This window comes from Grampus griseus, assembly GCF_964374135.1.
Source record: "Grampus griseus genome assembly, chromosome: 17".
Classification (NCBI taxonomy): Eukaryota; Metazoa; Chordata; class Mammalia; order Artiodactyla; family Delphinidae; genus Grampus; species Grampus griseus.
The window spans coordinates 32,710,156-32,726,260 of NC_139011.1; the positions used below are offsets into that span (position 1 = coordinate 32,710,156).

Below are 16,105 nucleotides of genomic sequence, written 5' to 3' on the forward strand. Positions count from 1 at the left end.
TAATCATATGAAAAGGTGCTCTACATCATATGTCATCAGGGAAATGCAAATTAAAACAATGGGATACCAGTACACACCTATGAGAATGGTCAAAATTTAGAACACTGACAACACCAAATGCCGGTGAGGATGTGGAGCAACAGGAACTCTCATTCAGTGCAAACTGGTACAGCCACTCTGGAAAACAATTTGGTGGCTCCTTACAAGAGAAAGAGACTACCTCAGAGAATCAGAACACTCTGCTCCTGTTGTTATTACTTGTTACTATTGTTAATAATTATTAATCCTTATTTTAGCAAGAAATAAAACCAAGCTTATGACTCTTTTGCAGTAAGACCATTCTAATATTTTTCCATAAAAGTTGAGGCTTATCATTTTGGTGTTTTTTTGTTTTTAATAACAAACCACCCCAAACTTAGTGACTTTATTTATTTTTGGCCACACTGCATAGCATGCGGGATCTTAGTTCCCCGACCAGGGATTGAACCTACACCCCCTGCAGTGGAAGTGTGGAGTCTTAACCACTGGACCACCAGGGAAGTCCCTCATCTTGGTATTCTTAACACATTTAAATATAAGAAATTATAGCTCTCACTGTACTCTTTTGGGGGTTGTCTTTTTTATGGTACTTTTTTGTTCCTACTACCTGACGTTGCTATTATGGCAAATGAAATTATTTAGAAAATTGTTCCCCCTGCTTTTTGGCTTTTTTTTTTTTTTAACTGACATCTGTCCTTGGTCACGCACCAGCCCACTGATATTTGTGCCTGTTTCTCTCTCAAAAATGGACATGAAATATCACGAACCTCTTCTTAACTCTCAAGTTAGCTATTTTGAGGCAGTATTTTTGTGGTGAGAAGAGCATGCCATTTTAGAATCAGATGATATGAGTTCAAGTCTTTATTTGATCATTAGCAAACTCTGGGCAGGTAACTCCCTTTCCAAAGCTCAGAGTTCTTTTGTGCAAACTTGAGGTTAGACTTAGCCTATGTCATAGAATATATGAAATGTAGTGGTATTTAATGAGTAGTGATAAATAAGGACCAGATACTGTAAGCTCTGTGAAAAAGTTTTGAAAACTGTAAAATGCTATACAAATCCTTCTTTGAAAAATGATTGGAATAATGTGAAATTATCCTAAACTTGCAGGAAGAAAACTATATATAAAAAAGTGAGGGGCTTCCCTGGTGGCGCAGTGGTTGAGTCCGCCTGCCGATGCAGGGGACGCGGGTTTGTGTCCCCGTCCGGGAAGATCCCACATGCCACGGAGCGGCTGGGCCCGTGAGCCATGGCTGCTGAGCCTGCGCGTCCGGAGCCTGTGCTCCATAACGGGGGAGGCCACAAAGTGAGAGGCCCGCGTACCGCAAAAGAAAAAAAAAAAAGTGGGGCCTTGCCATAGAAATGGGGAGAGCCTGCTGGCCAAACTGGATTAAGGGGTTGCCTTCCCACACAAACCCACAGATTTCAGATGATATCAAGGTGGTTGCCACTGAGAACAAAGGGAGTAGGCAGGGCACAGAGGGTGGAAACTAAAAGAACAGAATCTCGAGGCTTAAAATCTTTGTCCAATGAGGTGTTTGGTTGGAGTCACTCACACTTGAAACTGACTGGAATCAAACAGCCTCCTGAATTTTTGAACGATCTGTATAGAAAAAAATAATTACTAGCCCATTTACAAAAGCCTGTTTAGGAATTCCCTGGCTGTCCAGTGGTTAGAACTCCAGGCTTTCATTGCTGTGGGCCTGGGTTCAATCCCTGGTTGGGGAGCTGTGCAGCATGGCCAAAAAATTAAAAATTAAAAAAAAAAGCCTGTTCAACCCCTAAGGTAACTCCTACTTTTTTCCTAATCTGCACTAGGAAGAAGTGGGCTATGAAAGCTATGAAACCCCCTCTTCTATGCAAACCTTTGTGGCCATAAAGAATAAAGGACAAAGAAACACTTTCCAGAAAACAGAACCCAGAGTCCCAGATGAGTAAACCAAGAGATGTATTCTACTCTCAATCTTCGCCATTCCCTCCAAGTGGGAAGATTCCTGTGGACGAAAATTTTTATTTTGGTTATCCTGCTGCTGCTTTACCACTTAAATTGGATGTACTGGAGGCAGATACTGTGTCTTTAGGTTTACAGGTCACTATAACCTGAAAAGCCACATGTGGATATGAAGGAGAGGACCATACATCACTCAAAGATCCTAGATTTCAACCTGCATGGTATATGGATGACATTTTAAGGTGTCTTTCTGGGGGAGGGATTGACTATGTTCTATATGCAAAATAAAAATGTCCACAGATATTTTGGGTGGCCAAATCTGCAGGAAAAGTTAAAATTAAGAGAGCCACATATACTTTACCTTATTGAGCAAAGACCAAATAGCAAGCCAGTATTTTTAAAGACTTAAAAATAGGTAATTAGGCTGAGCTTAACGTTTCCCCCCCGCAATGGTAATTATATAATTAGATGGATATTTGTTAGGGTTTTTGGGTCACCAGCATTTGAACCCTCTTCCTATGTATGAGAAATAACCCATCCTTTAACTGTAGAAGCTAAAATTGTCAGCTGTCATTTTTCCAATCTGCCTGGCAATTACGACGTGAGTAAATGGCTGAGGTTCTGCTGATCAGACACCACTGCCCCAAACTTTGAATCTAAAGCTACTGAATTTAGAGATAAAGCACAAAAAAGCTTAGTTCTACTGATTCACTGGGCTCCTAAAGGGCTTTGGAAGGTAGGGAAGCTAAACTGAATGTAAGAACCAGATTGTGAAAGACTTTGAATGTTAGGCTAAAGGTTTTATTTAGTAGGAGATGGGAATCTACTGAAATTTTTGGAGAGACAGTAATGTCAAGATCAAGATGATGGGGACTTCCCTGGTGGCGCAGTGGTTAAGAATCTGCATGCCAATGCAGGGGACACAGGTTTGATCCCTGGTCTGGGAAGATCCCACATGCTGTGGAGCAACTAAGCCCATATGGTACAACTACGGAGCCTGCGCTCTAGAGCTCACGAGCCACAACTACTGAGCCTGCGTGTTGCAACTACTGAAGCCCGCACGCCTAGATCCCATGTTCCTCAACAAGAGAAGCCACAGCAATAAGAAGCCCATGCACCGCAACGAAGAGTAGCCCCCACTCGCCGCAACTGCAGAAAGCCCGTGCACAGCAACGAAGACCGAACGCAGCCAAAAATAAAAAAATTAATAAAATTTAAAAAAATGATACTTTAAAAGTAGAACTGATAGTATCTTTTTTTTTTTTTTTTTTTTTGCAGTACGCAGGCCTCTCACTGTTGTGGCCTCTCCAATTGCGGAGCATAGGCTCCGGACGCACAGGCTCAGCGGCCATGGCTGACGGGCCCAGCCGCTCCGTGGCATGTGGGATCTTCCCGGACCGGGGCACGAACCTGTGTCCCCTGCATCGGCAGGCGGACTCTCAACCACTGCGCCACCTGGGAAGCCCTGATATTATCATTTTTGTGTTAGCTTTTTCTTCAACTGAAAATGATTTCAAAGATGGACTAATTCAGTTCTAAATTATCAAGGACTAATGATATCAAGGTGATAATGAGGATGGGAAGGAAGAAAAAGAACTGAAAAAATCTGGGAAGGAACCATTTCCTTGGCAGAAGGTGCCAACTGGTGGCACACATTTAAGCCACACTTGGTCAATAGGTATGTGGGTTCAATTAATAGTGTTTAAAGTTTTTCACTTAGGCACTAACATTTTAAAATTTAAAGGCTTTAAGTAAACATTCAGATTTATAGCTTCTCTTAGGGAAAAGAGAAGAATAAATTTGCCAACCCCGGGCTGATATTCAATTTGGCATCAATTAGCTAGAACTGAGGATTCACCATTCCTTTTTGGATGGACAAGCTTTCTCCAGATTTTCAGAGTTCCTGCATTTTCCCTTTTGTATTATATCTGGCCTACTTCACTGATGTATGTTACTTTCCTGGCCCTCGGCTTACAGGAATAATAAGAGAACAACTGATCACTGGAATAGCTAAAATAAATGACCCTTTCATTTCAGTCTCATTAGGCAAAATCTAAACCTTAAGAAATGATACTGCAGGGACCTCCCTGGTGGTGCAGTGGTTAAGAATCCGCCTGCCAATGCAGGGGACACAGGTTTGGGCCTTGGTCCGGGAAGATCCCACATGCTGTGGAGCAACTAAGCCTGTGCGCCACAACTACTGAGCCTGCGCTCTAGAACCCGTAAGTCACAACTACTGAGCTCGCATGCTGCAACTGCTGAAGCCTGGATGCCTGGAACCTGTGCTCCACAACAAGAGAAGCCACCACAACGAGAAGCCCGCGCACGGCAACAAAGAGTAGCCCCCGCTCACCGCAACTAGAGAAAGCCTGCGCACAGCAACGAGGACCTAACGCAGCCAAAAATAAATAGATTAATTAATTTAAGAAAAAAAGAACTGATACTTTAAAAGTAGAACTTATCATTTTTGTGTTAGCTTTTCTTCAAGTGGTCAAATAGTATTGTATATACATGGAATTAGGTAAATCCCCTCCTCTCCAATCAAATACCATTACAATAAGAGATAGAACAAATATACAGAACCATCTTTTCTGGTCAATAATAATGGTCTATGAAGACCAGCAGAGAGCACTTAACCATAGTCCTTGGCAGCAACTGGAAGCTGCCATTACAGCTAGTGAAACTTACTAGTGGGTTTCTTTTATGTCATTATACACAAGATGTCTTCATAGGAAAGTTTGTCCCCATTTCTAGTTTTTTGAATTTAGTGAACCTGCTGAAGGATGATAGCAAATTGGGGTTTAACTTGACTTTTGTATTAAATTTAAATTACTTTAAGGGTATATTTGGACACTTGGCAGTGAAAGATTCTGAATCTTAGATTAAAAATGTAATAACTGATAAGCATTCTGAGTGGAATTGTTCTTTGATTTATCCTTTTAAATTCCAAAATCTTTTGCTTCACTTTATCGACCTAGAATCTAATATAAAAATTGTGCTATTGTTGAATATGATGTGGACTCATATAAGAAATGATTTATTATACATAACCAATCATAATCTAGGAAAAATAATATCCCCTAAGAAAAGACACGTATTTGGACTATTATTGTCTATCCATGTCCTGTCCCCAATATTGGCATTGTGAAAATGTACAAAAACTATGATCACTGAATTTTAGTAAGTCTAGATCACATGCTATAATTTTAAAATAGTATAAATATGATGGCTAGCAGTCAGTTACATTGATATTCAGCTTGAAAAGAATGGTAGAACTATATACTGTTATTCTTTTACTGTTGTTATTAATAGACACTTACTGAATACCTACTGTGCTAGACATGATGTCTGTACTTAGGAGGATTATATTTAAGTGTATGGAGAATTTTTTATTCCAGTGGAGCATGGGCAAAGTGTTAAGCTCCATTTTAATCAAATGGGACTATTAAGAATTAAGTGCACAGGGAGCTATATTCAATATCCTGTGATAAACCATAATGGGAAAAATATAAAAAAGAATGTATATGTATAACTGAACCACTTTGCTGTACAGCAGAAATTAATACAACATTGTAAATCAACTATACTTCAATAAAAAATAAAAATTAAATTAAAAGAGAATTAAGTGTATTATTTACAAAAGGATTAGAATAAGATAACGTAGTAGCCTCTTAAGGAGTGGGGGATAGTTAACTAGGTCTTCCAGTAACAGTCTGTTTAGTTCCTTTTATATTAATTCCTCATAGCTTCACTATCACCTGTAAAGATACTTTCCTCAGTTTTTCTGGTGATTTTTAAACAATTCTTATTCCTTAGATGATTTTCCTGTAACTTAATTTTCAAGATAGTGGCACGTAAAAGAAATTAAATAAGTTAATTTATTCAGTTAAATAACCTTAAGATGATAGGATGTCTTCTTCTGTATAATTGCCAAGCCATATTTTAAACAAAGAAGGAAGGCCATCAAATCAAGCAAATCAAATTCATCACATATTATATGTACATTACTGAACAAGAATCACTAGCCCAGAAACACAAGTCACTTTAAGATAGCTTGAGAAACCAGATCTACAAATATTAGGATGTGTGCAATTTCCCTACATTATATGACCATACCATTCGCCCTTGGATCTGTCGGTGGGAGGCTTGCTCCTCCTGCTAAGAATGGTAACCATTTCAATGGTTCCTTCTCTCTTAGAATTATCTGTCATGTTTAAAAATTCTACATACAGTAATATTCTATATTAGGGAGGTGGATTCAATGTTGGGGCCAAGTACTTTATATAGTGAAGCTAATACTTATCTCAGAGGGCTCAATGATAAATAAACATAATTTATAAACAGTTAAAGAACATGTAGGTGCTATTATCCTTACTTCTACTTGAAAAAAAAAATTACCCAGAGATTTGGAGGACAGTTATCTGGAATATATCCCGAGATAAAGAACAAAAAGTAAAGTAAAATAAAAAAGAACTACAAGCAAACAAAAGAGATGCTACAAAGACCAGTCAATAATCTTAACTTATTTTGCTTATACGAATGTCCCTTTCCTCCTCGCTTAAGTCAGCCCCACTGAGATTATAACCTGTGGCCAAGTTGTTTAATTTCTCTAAATCTCAGTTTTCGCATATATAAAATGAAAATGATAATCTCCTTGAAGAATCATCATGAAATCAAAGGTATACAGCACAGAGAAGGTGCTCAATAAATGGTAACTATTATTATTGTACTTGATTTGCAAAACACAGCATATTACAAGAAAATGCAGTATAATAACGAAGAAACAATACACAGAGTAGTTGGGATTTTAAACTTTGGAGCCAGATTATGGGTTTTGATCTCAGCTCCCCCACTTACTGGCCGTGGACTCTGGGCAAATTGCTTTCAAAAGTGTGCAGGAGGCAATGAGAGCTATCACTGTTTAACCCTCACTGTCTCAGGGTACCTACCCTTCTCTAACTCCTCAATTAGGTTTTTGTATCATCTCTTATTGCGCTCTGTACTTCACCCTCCTAAGCCTTGTCACAGTTTTAATTACATAGTTATTCCTATTAATATCTATCTCCATTAGACTGTGAGCTCTAAGAAGGTAGGGAGCATATTCAGCTAATTCAGGGACTAGCATAGCGACTGACACATCTCAGAGCCTCAATAAATATTTCTGAATGAATGAATGAATGAGTGAAAAGAATATGGTCTCTCAATAAATTTCTCAGCACTTCTTGTGTAGAATGGTAATGCCTGGATGTGCTGTCCAAGAATAAAATGAGAATATGGAACTGGAAGGCAGAGTACATTTGAGATTAGTTAGCTATTGCACTATATCTGAAAAGACAAAAAAAAAAAAAAAAAAGAGAGAGAGAGAGAGTGTGTGAGAGTGAGAGAGAGAAGCTGTAAAATGAGATTGACTTACTGAACTGATCAGTTACTTCAGTCAAATCACACTGGTTGGTAGACCACTGCTCTCTTTAGAAAAGCTGTTCTCAACCAGTGTGACAATCATCTGTTGTGATGGGTTTTCTTTATAAATTAGGATGGGTTTCACAGTTACGACTATAATAACATAGTCCTGAGTAAGCTTATGAGAGTATGTTATCCACATGAACTTTATGTGTCCTGTGTGGGTGTCTCAAGAGAAAATAATTGCAGAGAAGCACTGCTCCAGGCCAGTGATTTCTAACTTTTATAACTCTGCAGGGTATGTTGAAATACCCTCAAAAATCTCAGGATTTTTGGTAGGAGTATAGCAAAATCAAAGAAGAAAGTTAGGATTTCTTCTCTTGGCTGTAAAATGACTACACCCCAGTGGAAAGACCTCTATTTTATGGGGAATGCCTCCTCTCTAGTTACTTACTTTGGCTTCATTTTGTCTTGGCGACTCAAGAAACCATATTATAGGACAGAAATCTGTTCCAATTTCCCATGTGTAGATGTAGGAATTTCCTTTGGGATTAGTCTGTATGAGCCAAGGTTAAGTCAATGTACTTTAAATTTTGAAAAAATTTCACATTTACATAAGTTTTTCTTGTCTCAAAAAGGCTTTTAGGATGGCATTTTGTAAATCCAATTAACTCTAGCTACAACTTAAGAAAGAATGATGGTAGTTCAACTGAAGCAAAGTCAGGGCTGAAGACTTGGTGTAAAAACTAAAAATTGAGAAATGAGTGTATAATAATGTGTTTTATCTAAATATGTATTTTTAGGCACACCTGGCTTTGAGTTCTAGTTTCACCACTTACTAGGTATGTGACTGTGGCCAAGTATATGCAAATAATAAATATAGCTTGGGTTGGGTGCACAGATTGTGTTGTTGACTGCCTGGGTTCATACGCTAACTCTATTACCTACTATCTTGGGGACCTTGAGCAAGTTTCTGAATTTCTCTGCCTCAGTTTCCTCCTTTGTTAACTGGAGATAATAAAAGCACTGTCTCGTAAGGTTGTTATGGGCCTAAAAGACTAAGTGCATGTCAGGTTCTTAGAATAGTGCCTGGATAATAGCTGATACTGAAAGTTTTAGCTACAATTATGATCATTCATTTACCCAATTTGATTTTCTAATATCTTGACTTGCTTACATTTCCTGAAATGTTAAACATTTAATAGTAGAAAACGAGCAAACTGTAAATGTACAAACAAGAACAGCAAAAGATTAGTATGAAAATTAAAAGTCACATTTATATAGAGAAGTACCCTACCATTAAACCTGTACTGATCTAGTGCAAACTGATATTGCAACAATAAGCTAGAAGAAACCTGGATAGCTCTAACTAGTGAATTATCTTAAAGAACACTTTTCAGACATATTATTAATCAGCCATCTTCCTCCTCCCTGCCTTCCACTGGGAAAAATAGGGGAAAAAAATATTTCTACCTCTTCTCAGAGCAGGTAGTTTCTTCTAAATCAGGGGTCACTACAGATTTCCTAGCAAGAGGTCATTGATTGTCACAGAATAAAAGCAAAATAAATCCTATTCTATACAATGATATATACAATAATAGAGGTAACATGATGATGATAACCAACCCACTCTGGATATATGTGCGTGCAAAGATGAACACAGTTTGCAACTAGCTTATCAATAAATTAATAAACAGCATTTCAAACGTTGGGATGCTATTATTTAGCAGTCAATTCTTACTTTGATTTACAAATTATGTTTTTAGCATTAGTTGTTAAATCTTATAGGAAAGTTCTTCACAAAGAAAACGTAATGTTTTGAAAACTTTATAAAGGACTTGAAGTCTCTTGGTGAAAAGTTTGAGTCCCCTTTGCCGTTTTTCTCATTAGCTTAATTATAATGACATCACTCAAACACCAGAGACAAACAACCAATGGTGAGATTCAAAGTGTGCCTGCCAACGAAGTTCCAAAGGCCCACAGCACAAACCAGCCTCCTTTAGTACTATCAACCTTTGACCTGCCCATTGTATCACTCTTTCCCCTCATTTGGACCTTAAGTGTTCACAGGCGGGGATTCCTGTTTCAAAGTTTTGCTGCTGCTTTTCCCTTTAAGTTTTGATTATTTCTGTCCTCGAAATCATATGCGAATACCAAGACTGCGGGAGTAAACGAAAACAAAACAGTTGGGTGCACCCAACGGGGCCGCCTTGCCTCCCACCTGTCTCCATCCTCATCCAACTGCCAAGCACTGTTTAACTCAACTTCATTAGGAAAGCCTCTTCCCAGTCAGCGCCTGTGGAGTTCCCCAAATCACCAATCAACAGAACTTCTCCTAGGCTCAGCTGGCGCTCTGGGGGGTCTCCTGCTCCACAGTCCCCCAGAGACGAGGGGGTAGGGACACTGCTACCTGGAGTTCTCCAACCCTGTCAACCCTCCAACCACCGACTTTCCGAGATGCGAGATGTACACAGACAGACACAATAACTACAGGCTCACCTCCTTCTTCCTCTTCCAGGGAGTTCATGCAGGGAAAGTAGCCGGCCAGCGCCTCGAAGGAGGCGGAGAGGCTGCTCCGGCTCTGGGAGCGCTGCATGGAGCGCCCCGCGGCGCCGGCGCCCCCCAAGCCCTGCCGGCCCATCTTGGACGAAGACCCGCTTTTCCCGCGGTACAAGATACGAGGCGTCTTGGCGGCTGAGGCGCGGCGACCGCAGCGCTTCGGGGGCCGGGGTGCTGCCGCGGGACCCTGGGGTACTGGCCCCTGCCTCCCTAACCCGGTCCGGACCAGTCGTGGCCTTCCTGGCTGCCGGGGCCTCCACTCTTCTGGGGAGGGGTACGAGGTGGGGATCCGGGCGGTGGCGAGCGGGGACGCGGCTGCTCGCTGTGGAAGTCCGAGGTCTCGCCAGGAGGGAGCTGAGGTGCCCGGAGGCTGCGGCTGCGAGTCGGTCTGGCCGCCCTCCCCTCGCAGGGAGATGTTGCTGATGCTGAGGTCCCCGCCAATCAGCAGCCGGACGGGGAGGCGGGCTGGCAGCTCCGGAGCGCGCTCCTCAGGCTCTGGGCAACTCTGAGCCCCGAGGAGCTCCTGCTGTTTCCGTTTTTTCCCTTTCCTCGCGTGATTAACACCAGGGAATGGTCGTTAATGAGACGCAATACGTTAGGCATCACAGATGGGAACTATCTCAGGCAAATTTTGGTAGTCACTTAGTCTCGCTTAAAATTTGTTAACGTTCCTCAAGCATAGATAGGAAATAATTTTCTCCAAATCATAAAACAAAGCCTCCCCAATTTTTAACAGGTCCCATGAAAACCTAGAATTAAAGCGTTCTCGTTTACCTTCTTTTTTAAAAAGATTAAAAAGTCAACGGAAGGTAAAAAAGATTTAAAAAATATCAAGAGCCTGAAAAAGAACCAACACTAAAAAAGTACTGTGATGTTTATCAATTTTGCTTTAATCTGGTGAATTTTTAATGCTTTTTTTTTCCTCCTGATTAGATAATCTGCTACCTATTGTTGCTAAGAATGACAATGAACACTGTAAGGCTTTAGCATCTAAATAACAGGTAACATCCTCTTAACATAAATTTGGAAGCAACACAGACATACCACAAACAAAACAGTTTATAAGTGAAATAGCATCACATTCTGCAAACTGCAAATCTCTATCCCAGAACATAAAGCAACCGTAAGTCTATTTTAGCATAAGTCAGAAGACTGTCCTACTTTTTGTAACTTTAGACAAGTCACTAGACCTCTCAATTTCCCTATCTAGGCAGGTGGGAAGGTAGGGCACAATGATTCCAGTCCTAACCATGTCATAGCTTGATTGTTGGCTGTGTGTTTTAGGGGATTTCAAAAGTGTTCTGTAAAATGTAAATTATACAATCTAAAATGGTCCTTTCATACAATAAATATTTACTGAGTACTATATATGAACAAGTTCTTTGCTTGATGTACTGGGAAATACAAATATTCATTCAATTAATAGTAATTGAGCTCCCAGTGTATGTCAGGTACCTTTGTAAACACCTAGGACATATAGTGATCAAAGCAGATAAAAATCTCTGCTCTCATGGAACTTACATTCTAGTAGGGGGAGAAAGACACAGTAAATCAGTAAATTATATAGTGTTAAAAGGGAGATAAATGAAAATGGCAAAAAATAAAGTTAAGGGGTATGGGACAGTCTGCGATTTAAACAAGAGCTGTCAGGGTAGGTATCATTGACAAGGCAACATCTGAATAGATGTATGAAGAAGTTGAGGAAGTAAGCCATTCGGATATGTGAGGAAGAGAGTTAGTTTGAGGCAAAGAGAGCCTGCAGTGCAAAGGCCCTAAGATATGATGTCCTGGTGTGTCCCTGGAACAGCAAAGAGGCCAGGGTAGCTGGAGTGGAGTGAGTAGGAAGGAAAGGAGGTCAGAGAGATAAGAGGCAGAGAAGGGGACAGATCACACAGAGCCTTCTAGGTATGTTAACAGCTTTGGCCATAGCACATCACAATTTAGGAAGTACAAAACAACGCACTCAAGTAATAATCCTCCCAAATCTTTCTAAAAATTAGGAAACTTTCGAATAAGAGTGCTCTAACATAATAACAGCTTTTGGTTGCTTAGACTTAGGATCATCCAGGTTTCTCGCTTCTGTTTTTCTGATAGGCTTTTGTCATTTCTCATTAATATTCCTACAATTCTCTCTTAGTTCAATTTCCTATTCATTATTCACCTTCCTAAAATACCCGCATTTCAATAGACACTGATAAAACCAGGAACTCTATGAGTAATTTTTCATACCATATTGCTTTTATTCAGAGAATAGAAATGTTTTCATTAAATGAAACTTTCATTCTAAGAATAAAGAGAATCATAGAATTTTGGAAACTGAAAGGACTATTGTAAGTCATCTAAGTCATCTGATGTATTTTTTATAACTGTGGGTCACAAATTTTTAGTGAGTCACGAAAATAACTTATCATTAGTATGATCAGCATTCTAAAAAATAAAATGAAATAAAATATTAGAGTGAAGCCCGTGTAGTTATTGTATCAATTGCAGTATTGTTTCATGAATATGTATGCACCCCTGCGTGTCTGTGTATGTTCACATGTGTGTACTAAGTTGTGATCAAGAGAAACGTTTCAAGGAAGAGGGACTAAGTGGGAAAATCCTAGGAAAATAAATTGGTCAAGGGTGGAAAAGTTTGATTTTGGCACCCAGGGACATCATAATGATAGTTGAAAGTCACTTAGGAAGGGAATTATCTTGGGTTTCTACTAGTGACTGCATGGGGACAGGGAATCTGAGAACTCAATCAGCGGTCACACTCAAGTTGCTTGGGCCCTGCCTTCTCTATGTTAATAACCTGACTTTATGCACCAGGAAGAGGTTAGTCTGGAATAGCCCAGATGCATCTGTTTCTTCATGAGCATCACTTCTCTCTTGCAGTTTCAGAACAAAGTTGTCCTGGGAAGCTTTTTGATATTTTTTCCTAGAGCTGGGATTTGAGAGTTATAGATAAGTGATAAAATAATGACACAAAGAGAAACAGGAAGTACTAAAGAGGAAAATCACCTTATTTCAGGGAAGAAAGCTTCAAAGAAAAAGAAGACTATTGGCACACAGGTATCAGAGAGACAAACCACAGTAATGGCCAAGAGACTTCTAGTCTTGAATGATAACCTGTGGAATATACTGAATTTACTGAGAAAACATAAAATTCCACTGTTTTTGGTCCTATGCTCAATTGTTTTCCTATATAATAAATATTATATAAATAATATTTCTGGTTTACATATATTTTAAAAGTTGATTTACTATTCCTTATCCCATTCTGATACATGAACTACCAACCCTAAAGGAATTTAAAAATTTATATAAAAAAGAAACTACTGATAAAAGATAGGAAATGTCATTTCCTCCATACCAGAAAGTACATTCAAATGGCTTTGGATGTAGTTTTCAAATGATGGGCTACTATATAGTTTCATTATATAAAACACAGTGTAATTCCAGAACAATTATAGTCTAGTATTCAAATTATTTATATTTATAACTTTCTTACTCATCCAAAATAATCAGAAAAAGTGACTCACAAATATACACACTAATCGCTTTCTAAATGCAAATTCTGGCCTTGAAACAAGATTCCACTACTGTACAGGAAAATCATATTTTTGAAGAAAAGATATATAGATTGATATAACTTGCATTAAAAAATCATAGCATTCTATTTGATGAATATGAAACATATCACACCAATTATGCCACTTAATTCTTACATCAATCCTGAGAGTGTCATCATTATTTCTTCTTTACAGATGAGCTAATAAAGACTCAATAATATTAAATGACTTGTTTAATTAGAAAGTGGCAGAGCCACTGATTTCCTGATTTCAGGTTCAGTGCCCTATACACTGTATCACAGGTGTCTCATACCATATACATAAGCACAGATGAAACACATGCAAAACATAGATGATAGATATAATATGAACTATGTAGTAAATTATTTGGTTCAAAATAAAATAAATATTGAAAAAATATATTTAAAAGCCATAATGTTTATTCTAACTATATACCAATGTTAAATCCATATTTGCCCTTTTAATCAAAACATTAATATTACATAGCCATATATGTATTTCAGTTCATCAATTCTTAACAGGGCTAGAAAGTTACATGTCATTTATGTATCAGTTTTTGTAATAGTTTCCTCGCCAAAGTAAATCACCAAAATTTTAAAGTATGTTAAATTAGTTTATTCTTGAAATAGAGGCTTGGTCACTGATGTGAATGCATAAAAAGGTTATTTTGTGAAGTAGTTACGTAGTGTCTAGACCATGGATTAGTTCAGCTGGGAACATACTCATGCCTTTGGCAGCCTTGCCCTTTTCTATGCTAGAAATGATGTAGGTGATGATGATGAGAATGCAAACTACTACTAATAAAGAGAAGGAAAGACGAAGTAAGTCCTTTTGGGAAGTATTGGAACAAACAAATAATAAGGCCTAGAAGTGGATATGCAAAAAAGAGATAGAAAAAGGACTCTTATTGCTACTCCATTGTCACTATTTAGTGTATCCAGTCAACCCAGAAATGGCTGGTTGCTAAAAGAGATAGGAATTGCTCAGGATAGGCTATAAAGCCACACTGCAAACTGAATTAACCTCTTTCTTCTTGATACACATTTGCTCTTGATAATATAGGAATTCACCTCTACCTCAGTCTTCACAATTGATGTCAATTACCTTTGCCACTTTGGATTATTCCGCCCTACAGCAAATAATTCTATACTAAATAGAAATATTTGTGGATATATTTTGGTTTGTTTTATTCAAAACCAACTCTCAAAATACTTGCAAACAATGTGACCAACAAGGGATTAATCTCCAAAATATACAAACAGCTCATGCAGTTCAATATCAAAAAACCAAACAACACAATCAAAAAATAGGCAGAAGATCTAAATAGACACTTCTCTAAAGAAGACATACAGATGGCCAAAAAGCACATGAAAAGATGATCAGCATTGCTAAATATTAGAGAAATGCAAATCAAAACTACAGTGAGGTATCACTACCTCACACCAGTCAGAATGGCCATCGTCAAAAAGTCTACAAGTAATAAATGCTGGAGAGGGTGTGGAGAAAGGGAACCCTCCAACACTGTTAGTGGCAATGTAAATTGGTGCAGCCACTACGGAGAACAGTCTGGAGGTTCCTTAAAAAACTAAAAATAGAGCTATCATATGACCCAGCAATCCCACTCCTGGGCATATATTTGGAGAAAACCATAATTCAAAGATATATGCACCCCAATGTTCATTGCAGCACTATTTACAATAGCCAAGACATAGGAGCGACCTAAATGTTCATTGACAGAGGAATGGATAGATGTGGTACATATACACAATGGAATATTGCTCAGCCATAAAAAAGAATGAAATAATGCCATTTGCAGCAGCATGGATGGACCTAGAGATTATCATACTAAGTGAAGTAAGTCAGACAGAGAAAGATAAATATCATATGATATCAGTTATATGTGGAATCTAAAAAGTGATACAAATGAACTTATTTACAAAACAGAAACAGACTCATGGACTTAGAAAACCAATTCAGTGTTACCAAAGGGGAAAGGTTGGGGGAGGGATAAATTAGGAGGTTAGGATTAACCTATACATACTATTATATAAAATAGGTAGTCAACAAGGATCTATTGTATAGCTCAGCGAACTCTAGTCAATACTCTGAAATAACCTATATGGGACAAGAATTTGAAAAGAATAGATATATATGTATATGTATAACTGAATCACTTTGCTGTACACCTGAAACTAACACAACATTGTAAATCAACTAGGCTCCAATATAAAATAAAAATAAAATAAAAATAAATAATAATAAATAAAAATTAAATTAAAAAACCCAACTCTCAGAGTCCTTTAGGACAGTGATCATGGCAAGGATGGTTTCCAAGTTTGAGAAACTTCCGGCTCCAATATTCTCTTCCACTATTCCAGCCAGTGCTCTGGCTTTGTGATAAATTTACACAGTCTTCATAGTAACATTCTCAAACATTTGAGAGAAAAGAAGAAACATCTCTTCTATTTATAAATGCCTTGGGATTCTAGATGAACATCACCTAGCAACTTCTCATATCACTATGAGATCAATAGCATCACAATTTTGTGAGTGTAAACATTCTGCCCAAATACACAGC

At 38.4% G+C, this 16,105-nt stretch overlaps 1 protein-coding gene across 29 annotated transcripts in view; it reads right to left on the minus strand.

Annotated features, from left to right (window-relative positions):
* Positions 1–16,105, minus strand: part of RIMS2 (regulating synaptic membrane exocytosis 2) — a gene marked incomplete at its 5' end in the record, with an annotated part of 569,746 nt that overhangs the window by 14,560 nt on the left and 539,081 nt on the right. The window contains one exon of one of the 29 annotated variants that reach the window (XM_082675031.1): positions 9,890–10,031. The exons of the other annotated variants lie outside the window; for them this stretch is intronic. Within the exon in view, the coding sequence (XP_082531157.1) occupies positions 9,890–10,031 (142 nt within the window). Of the gene's footprint in view, positions 1–9,889; positions 10,032–16,105 lie in introns of those variants that run through there. 29 annotated transcript variants of the gene reach the window in all.